The sequence below is a fragment of the Podarcis muralis genome, chromosome 16 (assembly GCF_964188315.1).
Source record: "Podarcis muralis chromosome 16, rPodMur119.hap1.1, whole genome shotgun sequence".
NCBI lineage: Eukaryota > Metazoa > Chordata > Lepidosauria > Squamata > Lacertidae > Podarcis > Podarcis muralis.
Window position 1 is genome coordinate 19368646 of NC_135670.1, and position 16119 is coordinate 19384764.

At 48.0% G+C, this 16119-nt stretch overlaps 1 protein-coding gene across 3 annotated transcripts in view; it reads left to right on the forward strand.

The window, feature by feature from the left end:
* Positions 1-16119, forward strand: part of KSR2 (kinase suppressor of ras 2) — a 188782-nt gene that overhangs the window by 78445 nt on the left and 94218 nt on the right. For all 3 annotated transcript variants that reach the window (XM_028710438.2, XM_028710439.2, XM_028710440.2), the window contains one exon: positions 12271-12452. In XM_028710438.2, the coding sequence (XP_028566271.2) occupies positions 12271-12452 (182 nt within the window). The remainder of the gene's footprint in view (positions 1-12270; positions 12453-16119) is intronic.

Sequence of the window (16119 nt, forward strand, 5' to 3'; positions counted from 1 at the left end):
GCTGGATCCTCAGGTGCAGGCACCAGCTGAGTCTGATCTGGCTCCTGAGGGGATGGAGGACCCATTGCCTGCAGGTGCTCCACTCTCAGCCCCGTCAGGGGAAGCTGAGGTTGCCTCTGGGTCTGGTAACCCTCCAGCCTCTCCTGAGCTGCAGAGGCTCAGGGCAGAGAGGCAGAGGGAACTAAGTTCCTGCAGGAGGAGTGCTCGCCTCCAGGCCAGGAGAGGCGAGTCACCTGTCGACCGGGGCCGCCCTATGCCTCGGGGCAGATAAAAGCCAGCCAGCCCCAGTCCCAGGTTGTGGGAGCAACATCGTTGGTAAGCCTGTTCCTGCCTGCACTCTGTCCTGCTCTTCTGCCAGAGTTCCTGACCTCACCTGACTCCCTGCCTTGGACCCAGCTTCAGCTTTGACGGACAGCCTCCATACTGCACCCTTGACCTCAGACTGGGCTCGGACCTCGCTGCACGGTTAACCCTCGGGACCAGCACAGGCTGCTAGCCATGATGGCAATGATCTGCCTCCATGGTTGGAGGCAGCAGTCCTTCTGAATACCAGTTGCTGGGAATCGCAGGAGGGGAGAGCGCTCTTGTGTTCAGGTCCCACTTGCGGGTTTCCCTGTGGGGCATCTGGACAGCTGCTGTGAGGGCAGAACTCTGGGCTAGATGTCCTATGGGCCTTCTTGCGTTCTTGTCGCTGACCAAGTCACGGGTGCCCTTAATTGATTGGGTGGGGCAGCAGGGATGGGAGAAAAGAGTTGCAAGATTAATTGACTCGCCTTAGCAAGGTAAAGAAGTTCAAAAGTTTGCCTTTCATTTGGGTGCTCGGTAGGGGATGAGCGCTAAGTCCCTCAAACCAATCACTGGAAGCACTAATAAGCCTTGATGAGTCCTGGCATCAAAGGCCTGGCATCAAAGTGGGGGCACCACCCTGTGGTCGGGGTGGAGGCCAAACCCCTGCTGCTGCTGCTGCCAGTAGAAGGAGGAGGATCAGATTTGGATGAAAGCGCCATGAATATGTTTAGCTGGGCTGCGGGGCAGGATGTGGTCCTGACTGCCCTGCAGTTACCTCCTAGATATTTTTGGTAACTAGGTGAGCTGTCACCTTGCGAACAAAGGTTCGTATAGTTAAAGCTATGGTTTTCCCAGTAGTGATGTATGGAAGTGAGAGCTGGACCATAAAGAAGGCCGAAGAATTGATGCTTTTGGATTATGGTGCTGGAGGAGACTTTTGAGAGTCCCATGGACTGCAAGAAGATCAAACCAATCCATTCTGAAGGAAATGAGCCCTGAGTGTTCACTGGAAGGACAGATCGTGAAGCTGAGGCTTTAATACTCTCACCTCATGAGAAGAGAAGACTCCCTGGAAAAGACCCTGATGTTGGGAAAGATGGAGGGCACAAGGAGAAAGGGACGACAGAGGACGAGATGGTTGGACAGTGTTCTCAAAGCTACCAGCATGAGCTTGACCAAACTGCGGGAGGCAGTGGAAGACAGGAGTGCCTGGCACTCTTTGGTCCATGGGGTCACGAAGAGTCGGACACGACTAAACGACTAAACAACAACAAGGCAAGCTTGGGTTGTGTTCAAACTCCAGTTTACGGTGCACTTACTGTGTTTGCAGCACCAGGTCTTTCATCCATGTTTGCACAATGTTTTCCAAAACGCACATCTACCCTGCACTTGTAGGGACGCGGGTGGCGCTGTGGGTTAAACCACAGAGCCTAGGACTTGCCAATCAGAATCGTCAGCAGTTTGAATCCCCGTGACAGGGTGAGCTCCCCTTGCTCTGTCCCTGCTCCTGCCAACCTAGCAGTTCGAAAGCACATCAAAGTGCAAGTAGATAAATAGGTACCGCTCTGACGGGAAGGTAAACAGTGTTTCCGTGCGCTGCTCTGGTTCACCAGAAGTGGCTTAGTCATGCTGGCCACATGACCCGGAAGTTGTACGCCGGCTCCCTCGGCCAATAAAGCGAGATGAGCGCTGCAACCCCAGAGTCGGCCACGACTGGACCTAATGGTCAGGGGTCCCTTTACCATTTGCCCTGCACTTGGATCTGCCAGCCCTGAGCCGCTTTGCGCAGCTGTGATGATCTATGGGCCACGCAGCAGTCCAGGCATCCCCCTTTGCGGGTGGGCAGGTGGCACAGCTCAGCACAACGTCACGTGACTCCTGGTGAGGTCTTGCCCTGGTGGTGGCAGCAGCAGCAGCATGGGCTGGGCTTTTGTGGCAGCCTCCATCCACCCTCTGTGCCCTGCCCCCTAGTGTTCGTGCACATGCACCCGTCCTGGGCACCAGCAAACCACGCTACACCACTGCCCTCCCTTCAATTTCTGGCCTCATTCCTAAGCACTCCCCATGGCTGTGAAGTCAAACTACTGGTTTTAGTCCCTTTGGATGCATAAGAGACTTAAGGCATTTGTGTAACATTTGCCTTACAGATATACGAGAAGGGCATAGCGTAGACAAATGCACTCCTGTAAGTAAATAGCACAGGAACTGCTCCATCACCAGATCCCTGAAGAGAGAGCCTCTGCCTTCCACGCCGAAGCACCTCCAAGTCAACTCACAGCTAGGGAGGCTGGTGAAGCCAGCATTTAAAGGCAAATCTGCCTGATTCCCAATGTCCAAAACAGCACGCAAAGCAGAACACAGGCCTCCTTTGAAATTCGCTCTTGTCCGAATCTTGCAATGCAGCTCTCCAGAGAAGGAAGGCGGGAGCCAGGCTGAAATGGGCACAAACATGGATCACATTAGTGGAAGTGGTGTGCAAAAAGGCATTATTGTTAGGAGACATTGCCTTGCAGAACTGTGTATATGAGGGAAAATTTGCACTAAAATGCTGGTGAATTTTCATCAGCTCCCCCACTCCCTTTTAAGTGCAAACTGATGTGGAGAATTGAACTCCAGAGGGGGGAAATGAAAAACTGAGAGAAATAGAAATTGACAGAATTGGTCACCTCTATTCACAGCCAGCAATCTCTCTCTCTTTTATTCTGTCTTGGTTCGGATTGTTTATCTCTCCTCCTGGCTGCCTCCTTCTAGCTAGGGAAGGAAAAATCTGTCTATTTCCAGCGAGCTATTACTTTTGCATCCCACTTCTGTAAAAGAAAAGTGGGGGAGGGGAACCTCACTTGAAAATGTGCCTTGCAGTATGTATTTACATTTTTAAAGGTATTTTTCCCTCAAGATATGCATGCATTTGAGCCACAAATTCCTTAAAAATTTTTTTTTATTATTTTCAGTAGATAAACATAGTAAAAAAAAGATTAACAATAATAAAAACAAACAAAGAATAAAAGAAAAAGAGAAAAAAGAAAAAAGAAACATACAGCATATTACCACTTAATTAATTAAAATTAAGTACTATCCATCTTCATAAACATAGTATTTGACTTCCTCAAATCTCTTCCATTCAAATTTCTTAGTAATTTCATGTAGCAGTTTCCAAATCAGTGTTTCAAAAGACCATATCACAGTCCTAATCATATTACATAACTTTCCTTATTGTACATTTTCTTATTTATAAATTTAATTCCAGTTTAATCCTAGGCCTAATTGTTTCTTTCAAGTGGTTACATATCTTTAATATTACAATATTTATTCAAATAGTCTTTAAATTTCTTCCAAATTCCTTCAGGACACTCAGCAAACGCAACAGTTGGCACGTAACTCAGTTCTTATTTATTTTATTTATTTTTACATTTATATCCCACCTTCCCTCCAAGGAACTCAAGGTGGTGTATGTACCTCTCCTCTTCGTTTTATTCTCACAACAGCCCTGTGAGGCAGGTTAGGCCAAGAGACAGAGACTGGCCCAAGGTCACCCAGTGAACGTCATGGCTGAATGGGGATTTGAATTCTAGTGTCCCAGGTCATAGTCTTTACATATGATCTATTATAAACAGATTCATGCAATAATGTGCACCTGTGCCTAAAAATACATATGTGCTCAGTACCAATGATCCTTCTGAAGTATACATAGCAGGATATGGGAAGTTTATTTATACATTTATTTCATAAAATTTAAAGAGCGCTTGATTGTAAAAAAAATCCCCCCAAAACCCTCAAAATGGTTTACAAAGATGATAAAACAATAACAATAATTATCAGTAAAAACAGTTAAAAACAACTATTTAAAACCCCGGGGCAGTGGGGGGGAACCTGTGAATTCAACCATAAGCTAAAAAACAGATTAAAATACCCGTCAACTTTCTACAACATTCTGGAGTGGCTGGTCTAAACAACTAATCTGCAGCTAAGCCAGAATGCGGCAGCTAGACTGGTGACTGGGAGTGGCCACCGAGACCACATAACACCGGTTCTGAAAGACCTACATTGGCTCCCAGTACGTTTCTGAGCACAATTCAAAGTGTTGGTGTTGACCTTTAAAGCCCTAAATAGCCTCAGCCCAGTATACCCAAAGGAGCATCTCCACCCCCATCATTCAGCCTGGACACTGAGGTCCAGCTCTGAGGGCCTTCTGGCGGTTCCCTCATTGCTAGAAGTGAGGTTGCCGGGAACCAGGCACAGGGCCTTCTTGGTAGTGGCGCCTGCCCTGTGGAATGCCCTCCCATCAGATGTCAAGGAAATAAACAACTATCTGACTTTTAGAAGACATCTGAAGGCAGCCCTGTTTAGGGAGGTTTTTACCGTTTGATGTTTTATCGTGTTTTTAATATTCTGTTGGGAGCTGCCCAGAGTGGCTGGGAAAACCCAGCCAGATGGGTGGTGTATAAATAATAAATTATTATACTTATTAATTATTATTATAAACAAGTTTTTAGCAGGTGCTGAAAAGAGTATGGTGAAGGCACCTGCCTGTTGTCAATCGGCAGGGAGTTCCAAAGTTTGGGTGCTGCCCCATTGAAAGATGGATTTCTTGTGAATGAGGAAAGTCTTCTGTGTGCAGTTTATAACAGAGCAAGGCCCACAGATGGAAGTGGTCGAGTAGACATCTATGGGGCAAGGTGATCTCTTAGCTAAACTGCAACCCTATATCTGGAGGGGGCAGGGGTCTGCTCTTAAGTAGCTACGCCTTCCCCGGTCCACTCCATTGCACACCCAAGGCTACAGCCGGCCTTTCGTTGGCCTTCACAGCAATAGAGGCAGATGAATGATGTCAGGCATTGATCATCATTCATCTCCCCTCCTCCTCTTTTAAATTTATTTTCCGGAGAAGGGTGGGGGGAGGAGGGGGTTATGGGGAAAATCTCTGCTGAGAATCACTCATCCTTCCTAATAATGAGAGCTGTCACTGGCGCTGCTCCCTAGGAAATGATTTTCTCGGTAAATATTTAGCCTGTAACTGATTTATGGGTGGAGAGAGGGAGAAAAAAGAGGAACCCTCCCGAAACTTTGTTGGGCTAGGAGCAGGGCTCCAGGGAGCGGGGCTGAGTACAACATTGTGGGGATATGTTTGTGTGTGTGCTGGGGGTGTAGCCCCACTTAGCTGTCCTTAACAGGCCTGGTTTGGAGGCTCCAGCTGGTGCAAAGTGCCGTGGCTAGACTGTTGGTGGGGACAGTCCATTGCTAGGACGTAACCCTGGAGCTCTGGGGTTGTGATTTCCGCATTGCAGGATGTTGGGCTAATGACCCACGGGGTCCCCTCCGACTCTATGTGTTATGTACTGAAGTTCTCACCCTGGATCAGCAGGGGGATACTATAGATAGTTATGCAAATAAGGGATCGAAAGTGACGTTCAGTGATTGGATAGTTTTAGAAAATTGTTACAGTTACGTTGTACTGGAGCTCTATATAAGCAGGCTGACTGAACCTTTCAGTTCAGTTCAGTTCTGGCCTCTGAATAAACAAGAGCTGTTTGAAGAATCACTGTGTCGTCTGATATGTTCACCCACAACTTAACACTATGATTCCAGATCTATGATTCCATGCCCCAGTGGGAAACCCACAAACAGGGTCCTCTACACCTGCAATTGCCAACAATTTGTATTCAGAGGCATACTGCCTCCAACATCGGAGGCACAACAGAGCCATTCATGGGTAGCAGCCATTGATGGAGCCTCCAACTCCATCAATAAAATAATAAGTGCACCAGCAGAGCCCTGCTGGGTCTGGGCAAGGGCCCATCTAGCCCAGAATCCACTGCTCACCATGGCCAGCCAGATGCCACAATCGGAAAGCTACAAGCAGGACCTGGATGCAACAGCACTCTCCCCACTGTTGGTTTGCAGAGGCTATCCATAGGCATTGTGTCTCCTGAAGCAGAAGTAGAACATACTCACCATGGCAAGCAGGACATGAGTGCAATGGAGCTGTCCCCACTTGTGATTCCCCCAGTGACTGAGACTCAGAGGCACGTTGCCTCCCAACAGCAGGAGCTATTATTTTTCATCTCCCTGTCTCTTTGGGACACAAGAGTGTTTGTGGCTTTGAGGACCGCTGCCGTCTGCTCCGACTCTCGGATCTCAGGCCCGGAGCATCTCCTTTTCCTCTCGCTCTCGCATGGAATCGCAGCTGCTTGTAGAGATGAACACAAAGGAGTCTCTTGACATGACAGTCCTTCTCACAACTTGTCACCGGCAAAGCGCTTCCAGCCCGCCTGGTTTTCGGAGTTTGTCATTGAGATCTGAGGTGCTGGATGTGCTGAAAGTCTGTCTGTGTGTGTGTGCCTCTTCTGTGGGATGTGTGAGACTGATGGCATCGTTGGTGCTAATGACCCAAAACTGAGTGATAAATGGGAAGGTTTTGGGAGAAGAATATGAGCTTCTGCAGAGTCATGTTCGTAGAATAAATGCTGCAGAAAGGCGTTGAGTTGAAAGTGGAGACTCAAGAAGGAGAGGTTGGCCTGCCCAGTAGGGAATGAGAAGTGTCTGTGCTTTTTGTGGTGGCTTTCAATGACTACTAGTCACACTGCCTATATTTTCCCTCCAGTATGCCTTTGACTTCCAGGGACTGGGAATTGCAGGTGGGGAGTGGGGCTTGTTATGAAGACCCCTGGTGCCCCTCCAGTGCTCTGGAGATCAACTGCAGGGGCACCAGAGCCCACCTGTATAGCAGACCTCCAACTATATACCGTATTTTTTGCTCTATAAGACTTACTTTTTCCCTCCTAAAAAGTAAGGGGAAATGTGTTTGCGTCTTATGAAGCGAATGCAGGCTGCGCAGCTATCCCAGAAGCCAGAACAGCAAGAGGGATTGCTGCTTTCACTGTGCAGCAATCCCTCATGCTGTTCTGGCTTCTGAGATTCAGAATATATTTTTTCTTGTTTTCCTCCTCCAAAAACTAGGTGTGTCTTGTGGTCTGGTACGTCTTATAGAGCGAAAAATACAGTAATTATGTTGTCTGATTTTTACTCCTTTTTATGTTGTTGTTGTTACTCCAGTTGTTAGGTTTTCTTTGCTGCAATTTGTACTTGTTAGTCACATCAAGCTCAATTTTATTATAACGACGTAAGGATGTAAGATGCTCAAAGAGATCACTGAAACAATGCTGAGAAGTACCAGGTGAAAGATGCTCAATAAAACTGGCAGCTGAATTCCGAACTAGTCCAAATTCCCAAACATCCTTCATAGCCTGGTCTGCGTTGATACCCCAACCCGCTTTTGGAGTAATCTCACCTGGGTGTTACAGAAACATGGAGAAAAGTGACAGAATTCGGTTCTCTCGGGGAAGGCCGTGGCAGCATGACAGGTTTCAGGGGGTCCTAAGCAAAGTGCCAGCCATGACCCCTCAATCTGGATGCAACCCACATGTAGAGTTGGGGGCTCAAGGGATACCAGGTGGGGAGCCAGGTCAGGTCCAGGGCTCAGAGCTGACAGATGGACATTAGGAGATCCCTGGACCTGAGGCTATCAGGCAGGAGAACCCAGAATTACTTCGCAGACCACAAGGCCCTGTAAGGCCACAGTCAGGACCCCTTACAGGCACCTTTTCCTGATGCACTAGATGCCCCCACGACCCCTCACTAGACCAGGGGCACCTAGCATGTGGGAGCCTATGGAATTAAGAAGGAGCTCCCATCTTCAGGCCAGAGTCCCTGAAGTTCTCCACAAGCATGTGGAGCCTGGAGGCGATAGCTTGGAGGCAGGAGCTTGAAAGATCTCATTCTGTGGTCCACCTCTCTTGGGGAGTCTTGAGTCATTTACTTGGAGCCATCCATGGCATTGTTTCAGACCAAAATATGGCAGCACTCTTGTTCTCTCTCCTTCTGTGGCTTCTAGCAACTGGGGCCCAGAAGCATGCTGCCTTCAACCATAAAGGTAGAACATTGCCATCAGGACTAGTAGCCATTGATAGACTTCTCCTCCATGAATTTGACCAATCATCTTTTAAAGCCATCCAAATTGGTGGCCAACTTTGGTCTCCTATGAGAGCGAGTTCCATTAACTATGTATGTTCTGCATGGAAGTCCTTTATTTTATCTGTCCTGGTTCTTCCAACATTCAGCTCCATGGCATGCCCACCAGTTTGAGGGTTATCAGAGAGGGAGAAACATGTTTCTGTGTCTTCTTACTCGATATCATACATCATTTTCCCCACCTATATCATGCTGCCTCTTACTCTCTTTAAACTAAAACCCTGAGCCTGCTGGATCAGGCCAATGGCCCATCTAGTCCAGCATACGGTTCTCACACTGGTCAGCCATATTCCCCAACGGGAAACCTGGAAGCAGGACCCAAGGACAAGAGAGAAAGAGATCCCTCCAATCCACTTTCTCCAGGCCAGGCATAATGTTCTAATTTTATAGCATGCAGCTTCTTCCTCACCTTTTCTCGCAACTAAAAAGCCCCAGATGCTGTAGCCTTTTCATAGGAGAGCGGCTCCATCCCCATCGATCATTTTGGTTGCCCTTGTTCTGAACCTTACCCAGGAGGTCCCAGGAAGGTGGTGGCTGGGCCTTGGCCATAGCGTGGCTATTGTTAGGAAAGCGTGAATGATCCTGTTCCAGCTGGCAGGGGTCATAGGAGGAGTAATGCTGGCCACCGAGCCTGGAGGTTGCACAACCTCCCTTTGATTCAATTGTCCTTTGGGCTAATGAAAGCAATTGGCTGCATTGGGTCCCCTATCCAGCACAAGATGTGGAAATGAGCGCCACATTTTCCTGTGCTAGGAAACAATTAGCACATTAGGGAGAGGTTGTATAATTGTTTTTCTTTCTCTCCCCCCCTCACCTCCCTCTTTTGCAAGCTACTTTGGCCGGCTCTGGAGGTTCTGCAATGCAGTCATTTCCTACGGAGGGCTTCTCCAGATGCCCAGGGATCTGATGGGCATGTGCTGCCAACAGGCACACAGGAAGGATGTCTGCTATAGGCTGGGAGGGCAAGCACCTGGCACCATCACCTTCCCTTTGCGTGACCTTTTAGGGCCCCTTTCTCTTCTCCGCGCTTAGAAAACAAAATGAGTTGGGATCCTAAATCTGGAACCTGAATATAGATTTATTTCTAATGCAGCTTTTCATCCATGCGCAGAACGACAACATTCGCGTAGCGCCGTTGGTGCATCACGCGACAATGGGGCAGTTCGTTGTGGAAAAGCCAACAAGAGATCCTGGCGCACTTTAATCATCACCAGGAGTTTCATGCTGAAGTCTCCCTTGGAAACTTTTTGTTGGTCAAGACACTGAGGTCCAGCTCTGAGGGCCTCTTGGTGGTTCCCTCACCTTGAGAAGTGCAGTTACAGGGAACCAGGCAGAGGGCCTTCTCGGTAGTGGCGCCCACCCTGTGGAACACCCTCCCACCAGATGTCAAGGAGATAAACAATTATCTGACTTTTGGAAGACATCTGAAGGCCTGTTCAGAGACGTTTTTAAGGTTTAATGTTTTATTATGTTTTTATATATGCTGGAAGCCGTCCAAAGTGGCTGGGGCAACCCAGTCAAGATGGGTGGGGTACAAATAATAATATATAGCAACAATAATATTTTTTTATTTATACCCTGCCCATCTGGCTGGGTTTCCTCAGCCACTCTGGGCGGCTCCCAACAGAATCATCATCATCGTCATCGTCGTCATCAAGCAACAAAACATCAATCATTAAAAACTTCCCTAAACAGGGCTGCCTTCAGATGTCTTCAAAAAGGCAAATAGCTTTTTATTCCCTTTACATCTGATGGGAGGGTGTTCCCAGTGTTATGTGGTCTCGGCGGCCACTCCCAGTCACCAGCCTAGCTGCTGCATTCTGGATTAGTTGTAGATAATAATAATAATAATAATAATAATAATAATAATAATAATAATAATAATATCATCATCATCATCATCAACAACAACAACAACAATAACAACAACAATAATAATCTGCAATACAACTGGTATTCAGTATGACCTGGTATGAGGCATCTTCTGCAGTTTTTATGAGTACACCAACCCTTGTGAATCATTCACACTTGCTACAGCTCTCCCCATGATGATGGGTACCTACTGTAGAATCTCCAGCTTCTGATTACATAATGTTTTTTGTTGGGGAGGGATGGGGGGGGCAAGAGGGTGTCTGCTAACCATCCTTCATTTTTAGAGATCCTATTTCAGCGAAGCATTTAATACTGTGCTCCATCATAGCCGGCTTACAGGAGTGTGCTCCCCGATCTAGGAAGTTAACAAGGTTTTTGCTTAGAGCTCAGCGTCGCTGCTTGGCTGAACTTGCACGGTTCGAAGGAGGGGGGGCAGGGAGAGCTCTTCACAAAGAGGGAAATTGCCTAGGAGACAGAGATGGATTGAGGCGGCTATTCCTAAAACACCTGTCACTTGGGTGTAGGGGGCAGGAGGAGGCGCAAGATGTATCATCCCAGTCTTGACATAAATCAGGGTGTTTGCAGCCTAGGGAAGATAAATTGGGAAGAGTTAATGGAGAAATAGCTGAGCAGAAATGGCCCCAGTTGACTTTGTCGGGGCTGAGTTCCAGCGGCCCGTTCCCTTTCCCGCCACAAGAGGGCGGAATGATCCGTCCTGCTTCCTGGTGAAGAGCATAGGCAACTGAGATGCAGAAAGAATTCTGCTCCCAGAAATTCTCCTTTGCCAACGCCAAAGTGAATGAATCTCTGAGTGAATGTCTCTCAGACAAGTGGGACCCGCCGCACAATATAACAGTGTTGAGTGCTAAGTTTTAAATTAGCAATAATCCTGCCTCAGATTAACCTGATTGGCTTTTGTTTCAGCCAGGCTCTCTCCCAGCACACTCCGTTCCATCCACCCTCACTCCCATTTTTTAAAAAAAAACATTTATTTATGTTCCACCTTTATCTCCCAAGGATACCCCAAGGATATCAAGGTGGTGTACATGGTTCTCCTCCTCCTCCCCATTTCATTTCATCTTCACAACAACCCTGGGAGGTTGGCTTGGCTAAGAGACGGTGACTGGTCCAAGGTCATCTGGTGAGCTTCATGGCTGAGTGTGGTTTTCAAACTCTGCTCTCGAAGCTTCTGTAAATCTGGGACTGTCCCTGGGAAATAGGGACACTTGGAGGGTCTGAGATCTGCACCGTTCTATCCCATTAAAAGCTCGAGCAAACAACTAGAACACCTTCTGTCCGAAACCTGCAAGAGAGATCCCTAGAAACTTTTGGTGGCTGACCCCTGTCAGAGGCAGGATGCTAAGCTAGGTGGGTCTTTGGACTGCTCTGTTGGAGCTTCATGTCTGTTTCTTCTGACCTGGCCTCTCCTTTACTTACATGTTGTTGTTTTCCAATCCATGCAAACTACTTTTCCGTCCCCATGTATAAGACTCCCCCTATTTGGGGGGACTCACATTTAAGAAAATGGGGGGAGATGGCACAGAGTTGTTGATCTGCCTCCTGTCTGTCCTATCGCCAATCGCCCGCCCAACTGCCGGAGCGTCAGCCAATCAACACCACCCATTGATGCAGCAACCAATAACATGCACAATAGCCGCTGACAGCAACCAATCTAACTTCCACCCTATGCACTATCCATGTATAAGATGACCCCCACTTTTTAGCATGATTTTTAATGAAACAAACATAATATTATATAGTGGCACCTTGGTTTACAACCATAATCTGTTCCGGAGATCCATTTGTAAACCAAAACAGGTTGTAACCCAAGGTGCGCTTTCGCCAATAGGGCCTCCCCCCCAAAAAATTGTTCGTAATCAAATAAAAATAAGGCTGGAATCCCAAAAAAAAGGTTGCAAATCGGGACATGCACTTCCGGGTTTGACGTGTTTGTAATCCAAAATGTATGCAAACCAAGACTTATGCAAACCAAGGTACCACTGTACACAGAAAAGTACGGTATGAATTATCTTCCTTCTGCTGTGGTTCTTCCTCATGCCTTACCTTCTCCTTTTCCTGCAGAGTGAAGAAAAAGAACAAGCCGTTGAACCTCAAGATCCACAACAGCGTCGGGAGCTGTGAGAATATCCCTGCCCAGCGCTCCCCGCTTCTATCAGAACGCTCCCTACGGTCTTTCTTCGTTGGACACCCGCCTTTCCTCCCTTCCACCCCTCCTGTCCACACGGATGGCACCTTCTCCACTAGTAAGGCAGCCCTGATGTGGGTCTACAGTGGGAGAGGAGGAAGGGGGGCGGGTTGGTAATCATGCCAGAGCACTGAGCATGCATTGGAGGGGGTGGGGCCCAGATAACCCTCTGGGGTCCTTTCCGATCCTACAATTCCGTCGAATTCCATGAGGGTGCCTGGGGGCTGGCAAGAGTCTTTCCAAACAGGCCCGGCTTCCAGAACTGGCTTTCACTACACAGGGTGGAATGAAAGTAGCCACGTTTCTAGATAAGAAAGCTGAACCCAAATTTTTGCAATGGCTTGTGTGTTGGTTTAGAGAGTGCCCCAAAAGATCGCTGATCAGTCCCTCTAATTCCAGTCCCCGGGCGATAAAGTCTCATTTCTTACGTAGCCAATAAATTGGCTTACTTATTTATTTCATAACATTTCATGCATGGCGAGACCATAACCAAAATGCCCCCCCCCAAGGAAACCACCAAGCTATTTGCAAAAAAAAATTATATATGATGAGAGCAAGAGTTGAAAACAACTGTTTGACAGAGTAACTCATAAAAATAAGATCGACGATCGCCTAAAAATCGGATTGAAACTTGAATTCATTCTGAATGTCCTGATAGGCTTGTTTCAACAAAAATATTTCCAGCAGGGGCTGAAAAGGGCACAGCAAAGGAGCTTGCCCAATGTCAATAGGCAGGGAGTTCCAAAGGTTGGGTGCAGTTTTCATACAAATTCATACAAATTCCACCCATTCATGAGAGACTCAGGAGTGTAGTGGCAGACTGAGACAGATGAGGAAGGGGAACAGGAGCATGACATAGAGCAGTGATTCTCAATCTGTGGGTCCCCAGATGTTGTTGGACTACAACTCTCATCATCCCTGAGCTCTGGCCTTGCTAGCTAGGGGTGATGGGAGTTGTAGTTCAACAGCATCTGGGGACCCACAGGTTGAGAAAGGCTGACATAGAGGGTGAACAGAGGCTGGAGAAGGCCACTACCTCCCCTTCCCTCGATCTGGCTGCCCCAGCTGGGGAATTGAAACTCCCATCGCCACTCTTCCCCTCCCAAGGAAAGGAGCAGAGTAGTGGAAGCTGGGAAGGGCATCCGTCCATCGCTAGGGGTAGGGGAGGAAACAGTGCAGCATGGTCACCCAGGATGCAAAGAGACACATCGTGGCCCAGTGTCTGCAAGCTTAGTGGTCTCATAAGGCACTAGAGCAGGGGTCTGCAAGATTTACCTCACTCCAGCGGAGATCTGTCCATGGGCCAGATTGCGCTCTCTCTTTGTGATTTCTGGCTTCTGTGTCTGTGCAGATGCAATTTTTGGCATCTGCGCACGCACAGACACGATTTCCAGCGTCACGGAAGCGAGTCCCCACGCCAGGCTGTGCCGGTTTAGTGCAGCACGTGGGGACTCACTGAGCGGGTGGCTTGGTTCGGGGGTGGCTCATGGACTGGTTAAATGACCCCCGTGGGCTGCTTGTGGCCCATGGGCCTTAGGTTGCCTACCCCTGTACTAGAGTCTCATGAGCAAGCATGCCTTACCATCTTTGTAAGCTTGGTGAGCAGGTGTGGCAACTTATTGGGACGACTTTGTTGCTTCTGTGCCATTCTGACCTCCTTGCCATTCTTGGACTCCTTTGACTTGGACTGCTGCATTGATTCCTGCATTGTTGGGGTTTGGACTAGATGACCTTTGGGTTACCTTCAAGCTACAATCTTAGCCCAACTAGCTTTGCCTTTCCTGTCATCAAGCCTGAGTGTAATGGCTGCTGTGACTCATTACCTGTTTCTAAGGGTGGGGGACTTGGGTGGCGCTGTGGTCTAAACCGCTGAGCCTCTTGGGCTTGCCAATCGGAAGGTCAGCGGTTCAAAACCCCACGACAGCGTGAGCTCCTGTTGCTCTGTCCCAGCTCCTGCCAACCTAGCAGTTCGAAAGCACACCAGTGCAAATAGAGAAATAGGTACTGCTGTGGCGGGAAGGTAAATGGCGTTTCTGTGTGCTCTGGAACTCATCACAGTGTCCCATTGCACCAGAAGCAGTTTAGTCATACTGGCCACATGACCCAGAAAGCTTTCTGTGGACAAACGTTGGGTCGCTCGGCCTGAAGTGAGATTAGTGCCGCAACCCATAGTCACCTTTGACTGGAATTAACCATCCAGGGGTCCTTGACCTTTACCTTCTAAGGGTGGATCTATGCACAGGAAAATAACCACTATAAATACGTCAGAAATTAGATCGTTATAACAAAAGGGAAAAAAACCTATGGAAAACCACGTAGAAAAATTTTCTGCTCTCTGGTGCCATCTGGTGTTGCATATTCATAATACATTCAAATTGTTGTTCCTGTACTAATGTAGCTGAGTCCCCAGTCTATATCTCTTATCTTTACCTCAACAAAGATTTCTTCCTCAAGGAAGAACCTCTGCTGTTGTGGAGTAGACAGGGAGACACTAGTAGGCTTGGGAAGAACACTGCAGTTAGCAAAAGCACAAAACGTATTTTTAAACACACAAACCCCGGGGAAAAATTACCCCCAGTCTGTTGCCTGACTGTCGGAGGGGGCAAGTTGGAAAACTAGGGGCATGGGAGTAATACAATGGAGTGTTCTGGGAAAGGGCAAAGATGGCTGGCTGGAACAGCAAACTGGAGCACTTGGTGCTGCAACACTCTGTTGTTGGATCCACTTCTTTATTTAAAATATAAATGATCCTGCCGCATCAGGCCAATGGCTCACCTCGTCCAGCATCCTGTTCTCCCAGTGACCAACCAGATGCCTGTTGGAAACCTCTAAGCAGGACCTGAGCACAAGAGCCCTTTCCTCTCCTGCGGTTCCAAACAACTGGTATTCAGAAGCATTACTGCCTCTGGTGGTTCAAGTAGAACGTAACCATTGTGGTGAGTAGTGGGAAGCCTTCTCCTCCATGAATTGGTCTAACACAGGGGTCGGCAACCTAAGGCCCAGGGGCCGGATGCAGCCCAATCGCCTTTTAAATCTGGCCTGCGGACGGTCCGGAGTTAGAGCCAGTGTGGTGTAGTGGTTAAGAGTGGTAGACTCGTAATCTGGTGAACCGGGTTCGCTTCCCCGCTCCTCCACATGCAGCTGCTGGGTGACCTTGGGCCAGTCACACTTCTCTGAAGTCTCTCAGCCCCACTCACCTCACAGAGTGTTTCTTGTGGGGGAGGAAGGGAAAGGAGAATGTTAGTCGCTTTGAGACTCCTTAGGGTAGTGATAAAGCGGGATATCAAATCCAAACTCCTCCTCCTCCTCCTCTTCTTCATCTTCTTCTTCTTCTTCTTCCTCCAGGAATCAGCGTGTTTTTACATAAGTAGAATGTGTCCTTTTATTTAAAATGCATCTCTGGGTTATTTGTGGGGCATAGGAAATTGTTCATTTCCCCCCCAAAATATAGTCTGCCCCCCCCACCATGGTCTGAGGGACGGTGGACCGGTCCATGGCTGAAAAAGGTTGCTGACCCCTGGTCTAACCTAAGTTAGTGACCACCACTGCCTCCTGTAGGAGCAAGTTCCATAGTTTAATTATGTGCTTTCTTTTATCTGCTCAGAATCTCTCAACTACATCTGTATAGCAGACCTCCAACAATATAATTCTGTCATCCTTTTTTTTGAAACTTCTTTTTAAATTACTTTTGTTAGGTTTTCTCGGCTGTGATTTATATCTTTATT